The sequence below is a fragment of the Ascaphus truei genome, chromosome 1 (assembly GCF_040206685.1).
Source record: "Ascaphus truei isolate aAscTru1 chromosome 1, aAscTru1.hap1, whole genome shotgun sequence".
In the NCBI taxonomy this organism is placed as follows: Eukaryota; Metazoa; Chordata; class Amphibia; order Anura; family Ascaphidae; genus Ascaphus; species Ascaphus truei.
The window spans coordinates 407,705,537-407,720,218 of record NC_134483.1 but is presented as its reverse complement, the minus strand read 5'-3'; the positions used below and the strand labels follow the sequence as shown (position 1 = coordinate 407,720,218).

At 41.9% G+C, this 14,682-nt stretch overlaps 1 protein-coding gene across 3 annotated transcripts in view; it reads right to left on the bottom strand.

The window, feature by feature from the left end:
- The window catches only part of GATB (glutamyl-tRNA amidotransferase subunit B), a 72,426-nt gene that overhangs the window by 17,626 nt on the left and 40,118 nt on the right, over positions 1 to 14,682 (bottom strand). For all 3 annotated transcript variants that reach the window (XR_012803772.1, XM_075613511.1, XM_075613520.1), the window contains exons 6-7: positions 811 to 924; positions 336 to 420 (exon numbers count right to left, since the gene is read on the bottom strand). Coding sequence is in view for 2 of the 3 variants with exons in the window: in XM_075613511.1 (XP_075469626.1) it covers positions 336 to 420; positions 811 to 924 (199 nt within the window). In the remaining variant the exon portion in view is untranslated. The remainder of the gene's footprint in view (positions 1 to 335; positions 421 to 810; positions 925 to 14,682) is intronic.

Sequence of the window (14,682 nt, the reverse complement as noted above, 5' to 3'; positions counted from 1 at the left end):
AGTCCCATTTAGCAACATACAGTTTATTTGATTTGCAATGAACTAAAACCACTCAGTTACAGTATGTTACACCCCGACTACAACACAATGAAAAGGAGATACAACTTCCAAGAATTAGGCCATAATCAATAACCCCACCTAAAAGAATAGAGAAAATAAGTTATATAAAATGTATTAGTTTGGTGACAGATTAGAGTAAGAGGCACATTATTGTCTGATCGTAAACATAATGAATGACACAAAAGGCCAGCTTTGAGTTTATCAAGAATTGTGTGGTCACTTTATTCATATCCTGTAACCATCTCATCTACTGTATAACTTCCATTCACTCTTACCCAAGTTTGTAATCAAATGCTCTGGTTTCATTCATAATTGTTCCTCCATTATCAAGTACTTCTGTTTGCCTCTGAATTTCATAATCTAGATCATAAAATAGAATAAAAATTCTTATGTTTAGAAATCTGGGGATTAAACGTATTTTTTGTTAATCTTATAGTGTGAACCAATTCTAGTTAACAATATAATGTATAAAAAAAAACAAATACAAAATTACAATTATTGTTTTGAATTTGTTTTTAAGTAATACAGATGATGCTGGCTTCAATCTTCTCTTTTAGGTGATATGTGTTGGGGTATATCATGATATTCTGCACCTACATTGCCATGGAATCCTGTAGAAACTCTGTGATACTCCGAGTTATAATGTGATACTGTATTTTGGGATACCTGAGGGAACAATGTAACGCGCTGCATGCATGCAATCAATTGCATTTTCCCCCAAATATACATGATCCAATGTTAAATACTTACCAATGGCTTTTGCCAGGAAACGAGCACTATTAATGTTCTTTACTTCAGTCCTCACTCCAAATGGTTCCCCAGGTCGATGTACAGAAATGTTTGCATCAACTCTCATCTGGCCCTCTGAAATGATAGATGCCACCACCGGGCAGTGTTCAATTACATGTTCTAAAGGCAACATTTGCAGCTGTGTAAAAAAAAAGTACAGGAGGCCTTGCCCAAACCGCTTAAACAGTCTTTTTACATTCTGGGCTCATAAACGGATTTGCCCTTGGCTATCAAGGGCTGGACAGTTCAGTGCAACTAAGCCACTCCTTCGTATTATTTATCCTTGGGTAAAGGATGCAAATAATGTTGGCATGTATGAAAACTTGCAATCCTGCCCACTTGCATGTCGTTTTTTCCTCTCACTTTCAACAAAGGAGATCGATTACATTTTTTTTTTTAAATGAGCTTTTAAAATCTCGCTATAGCTTAACAAAATACCTGGGACAAAAGAAGATACTCTGCAGTATGTGGCACAACGCATCATTATCATTGGTGAACACGAGTCCCACTGTAGCTGACTGAAAGAAGCAGTATTTTTGTTTCAAATTAAATATATATTGTTTACTGCATGTGTTACAAAAGAAATACTACCACTGGTGCTCCCATTATTTAAAAGAAATAAAAAAACAATAAGAAGAAAAGTAGCAGACTAAACAAGCTATTCCACTTTAAATTGCAGATTGTAAAACAAATATGCAATTGGATGTCCAAAATCTGCATAGCAGCAGCAGCAGAGATAAATAAATCTAGAGAGGTGTACAGGCATACCCCGCATTAACGTATGCAATGGGACCGGAGCATGTATGTAAAGCCAAATTGTACTTAAAGTGAAGCACTACCTTTCTCCACTTATCGATGCATGTACTGTACTGCAATCATCATATATGTGCATAACTGATGTAAATAACGCATTTGTAACAGGCTCTATAGTCTCCCTGCTTGTGCACAGCTTCGGTACAGGTAGGGAGCCGGTATTGCTGTTCAGGACGTGATGACAGTCGCATGTGTGAGCTGCCGTTTGCCTAATGGGGTATATGTACTTACTCGCGAGTGTACTTAAAGCGGGGTATGCCTGTATTTGTGTTGTAAATTTACATTTAGGGTCAGTAAGGGATCGGAGTCTGAGAATAGAGTAGAGAAAGTTTAAAATGATAGTGGAATTAAGATTATTCAATCCCTCACACAATTCTTTAAAAACAATATCATGGAATCAACATACAGTGATACATAATACAAGTAGCACAGTAGACCACAATTAAACCATGCTGAGATATAAAAATGAATATTTTTATATTAATTATATGCTGTCAAGGAATTTAACTAAAAATATCAGCGAGTAATTTTCTTCAACCTGTACATCGTCTCCATGGAATCATTCACATTGAAGGAGTAGATGCAGGAGGGTATGAATCAGCCTTCTGATTACCAATTTAGTAAAAAAAATAATTATATATATATATATATATATATACATATATATCTATATATATAAGATATATAGACTATTACACAACTATCTATTGCAGGAAATTTGCGTTCACACATGCAAACTGTATCTTAATATGCACACAATAACAATGTCATAGTTAGTCAAATTGGTTTCTTTCATGCATTGTTAGAAAGGAGAAATATCATCATACTTCTCTATTTGGATGCGCTGCAGATGAAAGTGTTCATTAATGGTGTGACCATCTGGACAAACAAAGCATGAGCTTATGATAGAATGTATAACCTATAATTGTTTGCAAGTTTGTGCAGAGACCATGCAGATGCTTAACAGATGCCATAAGGATACTTGAGACTTCACTGCCCAAAATACTGTACGACATCTCTATAGGAAAAGAACTGAATTGGGAACACGGAAATTGGCAGACTCGAAAGATTCTATAATTGTTCCATTTATCCATCTTCAACGAGATGCTTTCTGTCGCTTTTCTGTCCTCCAAAACGTGCTATCATACTGAACATTTACATGATTTTTACTTTACCGCCTGGTTCTACTGTACATCCCGATATAAAGTACACATGCTCATATTTACATGGAATGGAGATTCATTTTTTTTATTCCACTAAATGTTTAGTTTTGCACTGTATGTATTTAAGCTCCAAGTTCGATGAGTGAGAAAAACATTGAAGAAGGCCTAGCTATTTCTCATGTACCTAATGGAGTTAACATCCTCTCCTCTTTTTGGGTTTAGAAAACATTCATAGAGAATTATAATACTGATTTCATCCTTTGTTTACATTCTGGGCACAGGTATTAAGACAAATATCCGTTTGTTCAGTAAAGCAGCATTTCATGTTTTGATAGGCTTGAGGGTGAAACTTCTCAACTCAAAACACCGAATAGAGTGGGAAAAAGAAACCTCTAAAACTACAACAATTATTACGTTTACAATGTTCATCTGTTCCGGTTTACACTCAAAAAGTTGGTAAACTAAATCCTTTCATTCTTGAGTATTTTAGTATTTAGTGAAGTTCGATATTTAGCAAAAAAATGAACCCCTGCAGGATTACGCCCGTGATTGAGTTAAAATGATAATCTATGTAACTAAAAACAGCCATAGACGAAACACATTAAAATGAAAACATTTTCTTCTTGTTATATTCTGAAATCTAAAATGACATCAATTAGAAGCCATTCACTCTTCAGAATGAAAGGAGGTCATGTTTGCAAACGAAGGTCTGACTGGCTTGGGCTCACTGGTTTAAAAATGATGTCTAGCCAATAACATTTGTTAAAGTAGCTCCAAATGCTTTTAGGGTTAGTGAAGCGTTTTCTACGTGTCACACATTCTGCGGCAACATTTATATGTTCCAATTAAGTTAAGCTTCACAGCTTGGATAATAAGAAATGCTTCAAATATTACTGTAATACTGTACAACTGGATTCATAGTCACCATTTTGTTTAAACAGGACTCAGTACCCACTTCTGCCAAGGCACAGAATTTTTTATTTTTTTTCCATAAAATGATAGGCGCAAAAATGGAGCAAATGTAACATATCATTTTTACATTTTTTATCCAAGCTGTGATACATATGATTGGGTGTCATGCAAACTGTTCTACATGCGCTTTCACAGATAGAAGTGTTTCTTTACTTAATATACACAGTATAAATATAAGTAATATATATATAAATATATATATATTTATATATGTGGCTATCACATGGACACATTTCAAGGATTATTTCTTCCAAGGATACCATGGTTCTTGTCCAGATGATGGCAGACTTGTCCTGGGAATTATTTAACCCTTAGCCAGGGTAAAATGTATCCACTCCTGTGACTTCACTGTACAGTATATCCTTTACTTATTCAGATGTTCTCCCACACTCCGCGCCCTGATGGCAGGGGTGGAGGCGTGGGGCTCCTGCTCTCCTCTGTCTGCCGTTACCGAACCCTTCCTATTCCCCCCTCTCTTGCTTTTCCCTCCTTTGAGGCTCACACTGTCCAGATCTTCTCTCCTCTCCCTGTTCATGTGGCGGTCATCTATCGCCCACCTACCTCTACTCATCCCCCTTCTGCCTTTCTCTCTCACTTTGAATCCTGGCTCTCTTTCTTTCTCTCCTCAGACTCCCCTGTTCTTCTCCTTGGGGACTTCAATTGCCACATTGATGACCCCTCTCTCCCTTGGGCTTCCCGCTTTCTTTCTCTAACCTCTTCTTTTGGCCTTCAACAGTGGACTGCAGCCAGCACCCACAAGGATGGCCACTACTTAGACCTGGTTTTCACTAAAAACTTCTCTCTCTCTGATTTCTCCATTTCCCCTTTTCCTCTCTCTGACCATCATCTCATCTCATTCTCTTTATCTCGCTTCTCCCCTTCTCCACCTCCATCTACACCCCGGTTCTGCAGAAACCTGCGCTCTATTCACTTACCTGACTTTGAGTCCACTTTACACTCCTCCCTCTCCTCTCTCAGCTCTGCTACAGACCCTGACAACCTGGTCAGGAACTACAACTCTGTCTTGTCCTCGTCTCTTGATCTACATGCCCCGCTTTCTCTCTGCCGCCCTCGCCCTTCTAACCCTAGACCCTGGCTAAACTCCCACACGCGCATGCTGCGTTCCTCCACTCGTTCCTCTGAACGCCTCTGGAGGAAGTCTCACACTCTCGCAGACTTCCTTCACTACAAATTTATGCTATCCTGTTTCAACTCTGCCCTCTCGCAAGCTAAACAAGCCTACTTTTCTGCACTAATCAACATGCACAAGTCTAACCCACGCCGACTGTTCTCTGTCTTTGATACTCTACTCAAACCACCCTCAGCTGCCTCTCCTTCCTCCATCTCCGCTCAGGACTTTGCTGACTATTTTAAGGAAAAGGTGGAATCCATACGGCAGAACATCCCCTCTGTTTCTTCCCCCCATCCTACACCTCTTCCTAACTCTCCTCCTGCCTTCCTTGAGTCTTTTTCCACTGTCTCAGAGGAGGATGTGTCGCTGTTGATCTCCTCTTCTCCCTCTACCACTTGCCCTCTTGACCCCATTCCCTCCCATCTCCTAAAACCTCTAGCTCCTACTATAATCCCTACGCTTACACACATTTTTAACTCCTCCCTCTGCTCTGGAACCTTTCCATCCTCCTTCAAACATGCAACAGTCATACCATTACTCAAAAACAGCAAGCTTGACCCTACCTGTCTTTCTAACTATCGACCTGTCTCCCTCCTGCCTTTTGCCTCTAAACTACTTGAACGTCTTGTATTCTCTCGCTTGCTCCATTTTCTCAACACCTATTCTCTCCTAGACCCTCTACAATCTGGCTTCCGCACTGCTCACTCCACCGAAACAGCCCTCACCAAAATAACTGACGACCTCCATGCTGCCAAAGACAGAGGTCATTACACTCTGCTCATATTACTCGACCTCTCTGCAGCATTTGACACCGTGGACCACCCTCTTCTCCTCCACATTCTCCATACTCTAGGTATTCGGAACAAAGCTCTAGCCTGGATCTCATCCTACCTCTCCCATCGTACTTTTAGTGTCTCTTCTGCTAACACCTCCTCCTCCTCTATTGATCTCTCTGTGGGGGTACCCCAGGGCTCTGTCCTGGGACCTCTTCTCTTTTCTCTGTACACACTCTCTCTAGGTGACCTAATAACATCTTTTGGGTTTAATTATCACCTCTATGCCGACGACACACAAATATACTTTTCAACACCTGACCTTACACCTGCTGTACAAACCAAAGTTTCTGAATGTCTCTCTGCTATATCATCCTGGATGGCCCTCCGACGCCTTAAACTCAACATGGCTAAAACAGAGCTCCTCATACTTCCTCCCAAACCTGGCCCTACTACCTCCTTCCACATTACTGTTGGAACTACAATCATTCACCCAGTAGCCCAAGCACGCTGCCTAGGGGTCACGTTCGACTCCTCTCTCTCATTCGCCCCTCACATTCAAAACATTTCTAAAACGTGTCGCTTTTTCCTCCGCAATATAACTAAGATACGCCCTTTCCTCTGTTGTTCGACTGCTAAAACTCTGACTCAGGCCCTCATTCTCTCCCGTCTTGATTACTGTAACCTCCTGCTGTCCGGCCTTCCTGCCTCTCACCTGTCTCCCCTACAATCTATCCTAAATGCTGCTGCCAGAATCACTCTACTCTTTCCTAGATCTGTCTCAGCATCTCCCCTCATGAAATCCCTCTCCTGGCTTCCGATCAAATCCCGCATCTCACATTCCATTCTTCTCCTCACTTTTAAAGCTTTACATTCTTCTGCCCCTCCTTACATCTCATCCCTAATTTCTCGGTATGCACCATCCAGACTCTTGCGTTCTTCTCAAGGATGTCTTCTTTCTACCCCCTTTGTATCTAAAGCCCTCTCCCGCCTTAAACCTTTTTCACTGACTGCCCCACACCTCTGGAATGCCCTTCCCCTCAGTACCCGACTAGCACCCTCTCTATCCACCTTTAAGACCCACCTTAAGACACACTTGCTTAAAGAAGCATATGAATAGCACTGTGGATATTCTAAACACGATACATAATGCTTGGCCCCCTGCAGATGCACTTACCAGAACTCCCTCCTACTGTCTCTGTACGTTCTCGCTACCTACCAATTAGACTGTAAGCTCCTCGGGGCAGGGACTCCTCTTCCGAAATGTTACTTTTATGTCTAAAGCACTTATTCCCATGATCTGTTATTTATATTATCTGTTATTTATTTGATTACCACATGTATTACTACTGTGAAGCGCTATGTACACTAATGGCGCTATATAAATAAAGACATACAATACAATACAATACAGATGCAGCTGATGTTACTGAACAATGACAAACTAAATCGTGTGATTCGTTCGCAAAACCGTATATTTGGCGTGTTACCGCTCCATTTGTTTGTATTGTACATCACGCACCAAAAAAATAGCAAACTGCACGGAAACGTATTCAAACTCACACTAGCAGTAATGCGTTATCGTGCAGTTAAGGTGCAATAATACGGGCTAAATTTGTATGACAATAATCATTTGTATTACATATGTTAAAGTACAATTAAACGCTAATAATTGGTTCCCATTTAAAAAAAAATATATATATATATATATATACTTTATTTCTGACACAAGCCTGTTCTTTCATGTATAAGGTGTAACTTATTACTAATTACCGGTATTACTTATTTTATTTACAATATACCTGGAAAGGTATTCATTTACAGCCGCAGCCGCTTTTATTTTAACACTTCTCAGTTATTTTTCGGTTACGTTTTCCGAATGCCACGCACTTCGCCGCGTTCATGCGACATTCATGCCGTATTCATGTCGCATTCATGACGGTGTCACCCGCGCTTGATCTGTTTAATGATAATGGTTCGGATTTAATTGGTTGCAATTCTTCGCGTATCCGCCAGTGGCAGATATTCGTGAATTGTAATGAATTCTAATGTGTACACTACATGTGCTTCAGTAATGTGTCGACTTGCAGGTGTTTAAAAAATACCAGTGGTCCATTGTGAATTGACCTTGGTACTGAAGATACAATAATGTATCAATTTAGGCTTTTCATATTAAAAACTCAATGCACAGTGTCTGGTGTTCTATTGTTCAGAGAGTTCGGAGATGAGTGCACCACTGCAGTCCGTGTTCACAAAACCCGACATAACGTATGCTTATTTAATATGGGCTGCAATTAATGCAACAGATGATAAGATGGCCACAGCTGGTCAAATTTATCAATATTTTATCGAAAATTATGACTTTTACAAATTTTCACCAGATGCTCGTGTGTGGAAGCGGGCAATAAGGAAAAAGTTATGTATCGATCTGTGCTTTTTTTCGTATTGATCCCGCACCCGGAGATAGAGGAGGGTATTGGTGTGTTGCGCCAGATTTTTCCAGTATCTTTGATCATGGAGACTTCAAAAGGCGAAAGGTCATGGTAAAACCAACTAAGAATCGTCAGTCCCAGGCAAGCAATGTGCCAGCACCGGCTTCCAATAACGATACGACCGTCAGTGAAAACCTGCTGACCGGCAACCCTTGCTCTCTGTCCCCGCCTAGATACCTGCAGCCTGAGCAGGATTTCACGTACAGATACCAGCAAGCTTGCATGTACCAAAGGGATTTCCAGCTTCATCAGCTGGCAATTACAGGTATAGCAGGCCCGCTGTCACCTGTCAGCTACGTGTATAATCAAGACTACGGGACTGGCAGTGGCTTGGCACCAACCGAATGGCAACGTCTATGGTGGGTACAGCTGCAAGATTAAATTATTTTTATCAATCAATATCAATGCACAGTAAAGCGATTCTCCTGTAATCAATCGCTTTGCTTATGGTTATTTATTTCTTTTAGTCACAATTCGCCAAAATGTATTCCAGCAATATCATTGGCTGAGCCGTTTCTACAGTAGATACTGAACAATTGGTGGACAGCTAGGCGCATGCGCACTGGAAGCTTGTTGAAACGCATATGCGTCTCATCACATCTAGGCGCATGCGTGTATGTGAACAAGAGACGCCCCCCGAGAAAATTATTGTTGGGACTGACCGAGGGGACTACGGGAACTTCTTTAGGGGACAGACTAATTTGAACCAACCATTACAGTAATGCTTTTATTTTTCTTCCTCAGAAAATAAACTTTGTCATCAGACCGAGAACGGCAAATGGAGGGATTTCGATGGATAATATCGCTTTTTGTAACGATGCTTGCACACTGCTGAATCTGAATCAGTGCCATTTTTATTGATTAGGATAGAATAACTGTGAGCTTTATACTGTAGAAAACCTGAAACAGTATGCTGTTTTTTTCATAAAGTATACAATACTTTTTTACATACTGTACTGTATAATAAACCCCGAAATTTGAAGAATCACATAACAGTAGTACAGGTCTGCAACGGTATCAGATTGCATTGCTAATTACAGTCCTTTATCAAACCGTCCTTTCCTATTGAGAAAGTGGTCGCAATCAAACTAGAAACCTCTCTGTTACCCCATGATACTTATGCCACATTCCAGTCAGGATTCAGAAGATGGCATAGTATCTTATTCCTCCTTCACTTCTCTGCTGCATTTGAACCCACATAGACAATGGTATTTTAATGGAGAGATTGAACGGTGTTTGTGGACTGGGTGGTACAGTTCTCAGATGACTTAAATATTTTCTTACAAGCAGTATTCAGGAGTATACTTCTCTACTTCAGTGCCCATTTTATGTGAAGTGCCACAGAGCTCGATATTTTGGCTCCATGACATTCACTATGTACATGCTGCCCTTGGGTGACATCAGACAACAGGATCTATTTTATTGTATAAGGAGAGAACAGATCCTGAAAATGGCACTCAGATCTGGAAAAAAATGGCACTTAACTAGTCTCATATAGATGAAAGGCCAAATGAATCCTAAAATTCTAATTAAAATAAACTAATTTTAATATGGCTGTGTGTCCCATCTTAAGTGGCATATTTAAAGTGTCTGGCAGAGTTAATTTTGGAGTTGAAATTGGAGGTGAAGATTTGAGGAAGACCTGGACGCTGCACAACAACTTTGCAATTGTGAGAACTTAACTTTCTAAAAGCTGTGACTTTTTGTACTCTTCCTATCTCCCAGTACCTGGGAAGTCTCTCCTCCTGCATCTCACTATGCCCTCCTATTGCGTTTACTGTTTCCTCACTCCTTTGAAAATGTCTCCGTTCTCTCAAACTTCCCCACTGCACCATTATTTATATACCTCTCTCCCAACAACTTCTTTACCCCACAATAAAAAACACCCACACAAATCCTCTATTCACACCCTCTATCTACTCCTTCCTGCTGCTGGGGATCTCCCCTAAGCCTGAAGCCAGACATACACACCTGATCTCACCCACGCCTCCCTGCCATCTCTTCCCTTGTAAATGGTGTAAAACTTCTAATTTTTATCCCAATAGCCTGCACTCATAGCTATTGTCCCACACTCACAGTCACTCCTACCACCCATTGTGGCCAAGCACTGCCATCTACAGCACTTATTTCCTCATCTGCTGTCTCTGTAAATTTCCCCTCAAACCTCTTAGATTGTAAGCTCTTTGGGGCAGGGATTTCCTTTCCTATTGTCTGATTTTGCTGCACTTATTGTATTATTATAATTCCCTGTACTGTATTTTGTGAAGCGCTGAGTACACTTTTGGCGTTATATACATAAAGACATACAATAAAAATACAACCCAAAGGGGGCGTGGCCAAGACACCAGGCAGGATAGATGTGTGTCAGGAGAGCTCCGTCCTAAAGGCCCCAAAAAAACGAAATTAAAGGCAGGAAAAAATACTTGAGAAATCCTTGAAAAGCTATATTCAGCAGGGGGAAAACTCCCTCTATCCAAATCAGGACTTATTACAGTAATATCGAAGGGAGATCAAAACTTATGCCCACATAATCGGCAGCCCCTCAAAACGCTGACAAAACCCACAAAATGGCGCCTGAATGCTGAGTTCCAGGGCAAGCTGAAACGCGGTGAGCCAGAGGAGAAAACAAAACTGAGTGCTGCCGCCAGACTAACGTGAGCTGCAAGATTTGGTGTATGTGGGGAGGCAGCGACGGGAGTCCCGCGGGCACCGGGGCAAAGTGAGCGAGCGGGACCCGAGGAAAAGGACAGAGCCACCATCTTGTCCTAGCCGTGCCGATCGCAACTGGGGAGCAGAGGACACACACACACACACACACATATATATACACACTCACACATATATACACACACACACACACATATATACACACACATATACACACACACACATATATACACACACACATATATATACATACATTTAGCTAAGCCTGAGATTCTCTCCCATAAACAGGGAAGTGTGGCCAGACTGACTATTGATACAGTACAGCTCTTCCTACCTGGAGCATGCTGTCCCAGAAGGAAGTTCCTCAGTTTGTTTGCCGTCACTCCCTTCCCTTCCTCTCCTCTCCTCCCCCTTCCTCTCCTCTCCTCCCCCTTCCTCTCCTCTCCTCCCCCTTCCCCTCCCCTCCAGCAGAGCCTGCAGTGGTTTGGGCTTCTCGGGTTGAGCTGACAGCCGAGTACAGAGCCGCACTTCTCACTGTAAACCCCGCACTGGCTGTCCTCTGGTAGTGCGCAGGTCAGCACAGCGCGGGGGATGCTGGGTTGGGGCTTCTCCGCCCTCAGTCCCAAGTTGGGAAGATGGGGGGAGCGGGCTCACAGGCATCAGACCAGACACTCTGCTTGCCCTGCTGGACCTCTGCTCTGCACATGCTGAATCGCTGCCATTTTTTAAAAAATTATTTTATTTTTTTAAATATAAAGGGCAGGGCCGCACGGGGGCCGGACCAAATCATTTCGCGGGCCTTATGCGGCCCGCAGGCCGGACGTTCCCCAGCCCTGGCCTAGACCTAAAGGCCTAGACCCAAAAAAACCACAAGATGTGATTACACGTCTACACTACTTTCGTAGTAAAGAGGAGATACTGAGAGCCGCTAGATCTGCTCCAAGGATAGAACAAGACAACGTTCAGCTTCTCATTTTCCCAGATCTGGCTCAAATCACGTTGAACAAGCGTAAAATGTTCGCACAGGTCACAAACACACTGCGAAAATAACAAAATACGCTACCGTTGGGGTTTTCCATGCAAGATAATATTTATCTACCAAGAAAAAACATATATATTTCTCTCCCCAGAAGAAGGCGAAGAGAGACTGAGAGCAATGGGTATCCTTGAACCAGAGGAAACGGAGGCCTCCCAGCGGAATCAGCAGGAAGAGAACAGAAGAGAACAGAACCAGTCCGCTTGAAATTTGGAGCTGATCACTCATTGAGTTTCCAGTTAATCCTACAGACTGACGGAATGTTGCTCGGAACATACGGCATAGTTGAACTTGTCGCTTACTCCAGACATGCTCTTTTTCCTGAACAGGAGTGGAGATACCTGATGTCAATTTACTAACTTTAACTACTCTCAAGGACCAAGGGGATCTGGTTACCAAGAATCTCCCGAAGTTAACTTCCCATAATGTGAAAGGTTATAATTTTAAAACGCAGGCTACTAAGATGGTTGTTTTGGAAAGTTTTTTTTTTTTCTCTCTCTCAATATTGACTGTGTTTCTAAATGGACTGAAAGTCTCAAAGCACCTAGACACTGATAGACAGCCTGATCCAAGTTGAATGTTTTGTGCAGTTGTCACATGTTGGCCCAATTTGGGGTTTTTTCATCCTCGGTCCTCGGGGGCCGTCGGCGGTCCGGCTTCTGGGGGTGTCCCTGTTTCGGTGCCGGCGGCTCGGTCGGTGGGTCTGTCTTTGACTGGGTCGCTGGGTGGGCCGCCTGTGCTGGGGGGCGGCCCGCTGGTGGCTCTTGGGGCCTGGGTTTGGACACCCCGGGCCTACTTCGAAACCGTTTCCTGGGTAAAAGTATGTCTTGGTTGCAGGTTATCTTAGTTATTTACCCCAGATCTGTTCCCCAATACCCTAAGTATAATTTTTGCACTGTTCCTTTTGTGTCTCTCTTCCCCTATAGACTAAATATAGATTTTGAGATGGCCGAGCACTGGATGCCAGTCTGATCTACTCAATGTGAGAAAATTAAGGAAAGATAAGGTGATGTAAATAGTTACAATGTTTCATTTCCCCCTCGTTTTTTCTGTATCCGGATGTGTAAGACTACACATACAATCCATCCCGCAGTTTCCGGGGTGTTGCTTTTGCATTTGATTTCGGACGGTCTGGCTCCCAAACCAGGGAGCACTGCAGCATTAAGCCGTTGGGCCGCGGCCGGCCCGCCCCCCCAGGTTTGCGCATCCCGTGACTGCGATACACTCGCATCACGGGACCTGAAATGGTTGGTCCCCCCAAACATAGTTTGGAAACCGGGGTCCTCTTTTTACCCCACCCTACCTTGTCCACCCTCTCCCCACACCCAGTTCTACAAGCATTTGTTACCACAGAACGTTAATATGTGTATCTCTCAAGATGTATGTTCACGATACAGACTGTTTACAATAGTTAAGATACTGTTTCTTCTGTTATATATAAGTCATCACTCTGTTCACCTGTATCATAGACCTTTAAAGCATCACTATGGCGATTAATATAATTTCCCAAAACACCAAGGGCCTCAATACCCCCGTAAGAGACGAACAGCCCTTTCAGAGGCTAAAAGACTAGCAGGAGATATCATTTTGTTACAAGAAACGCATCTGAAAAAGGAGGATCAATCACTGCTGTACAGTAGCGACTACCCTCTAATCTATCACTCATCATCCCATACAAAAAAAATGGGGTGGCTACACTTTTCCACAAAAATCTAAACTTCAAAGTAGACAAAATTAAAAATGATCCTGCCAGGAGAATTTTAATTGTTACAGGATTACTAGACTCTACCCATCTAACAATAGCTAACATATATGCCCCTAACGAAAATCAAGAATCCTTTTTCCGGGAGCTCACGAATTTAATAACCTCTGTCCAGAAAGGTTTTCTAATTCTTGCAGGGGATTTCAATGCAATCATGGACCCAAACTTAGATACATTTCCCAATCTTCCATCACTACAAAAGATAGTTCCCTCAACTCGTGGTCTCGTATCCATGACCAAGGATCTGATGGTAGTAGACTCCTGGAGATTAATGAACAATAAGGAAAAAGATTTTTCCTTCTTCTCTCATCCTCATAACAGTTATTCACGCATAGACTATATTTTAATTGACCAACAAGTTAGCGATAACATTTCCGCAGCAACAATTGCCCCCTCTGCTTGGTTAGACCACTCTACAATTATAACTAAACTGGGTGGCCTCACAACCAAAAACAAAACAAGGCAGTGGTCTCTAAATGAATCATTATTGTCGAACCCACAAAATCTCCAACAATTGGAAGAGGAACTGGCCCAATATTTTGATATAAACACCCCGGACGTTTCCCCTTTTACCCTGTGGGAGGCCCATAAATCTGTGCTTAGAGGCAAACTGATTGCTCTGGCTTCTCGGAAAAAGAAGGAAAAAGCGGAACACTTTGTGACATTAACACAAAAACTCAGAACTAGAAAGTATCCAAAACAAATCCCTCCCGGAAAAACTATAGACAAATAATCTCAGTTAGAGGGCAATTAAATCTTTTGTTAGTGACAAACGCAGAGAGAGCTATACGATGGACCCAACAGCAATACTACGAAAAAAGTAATAAGGAAGATAAGATGCTGGCACGTAAGCTAAAACAAAAGCAGGTTAAAGCTAAGATCCATAATATTTATACTAAAAATGGAAAGATATTTCATAGCCCCAAAGTTATAAGCGACGCCTTTAAGGAATATTATGCATCTCTTTACAATCTGCCTGGCCCAGTGGGAGAATCGGCTAAGAATAAAAAAGCGAAAAAAATT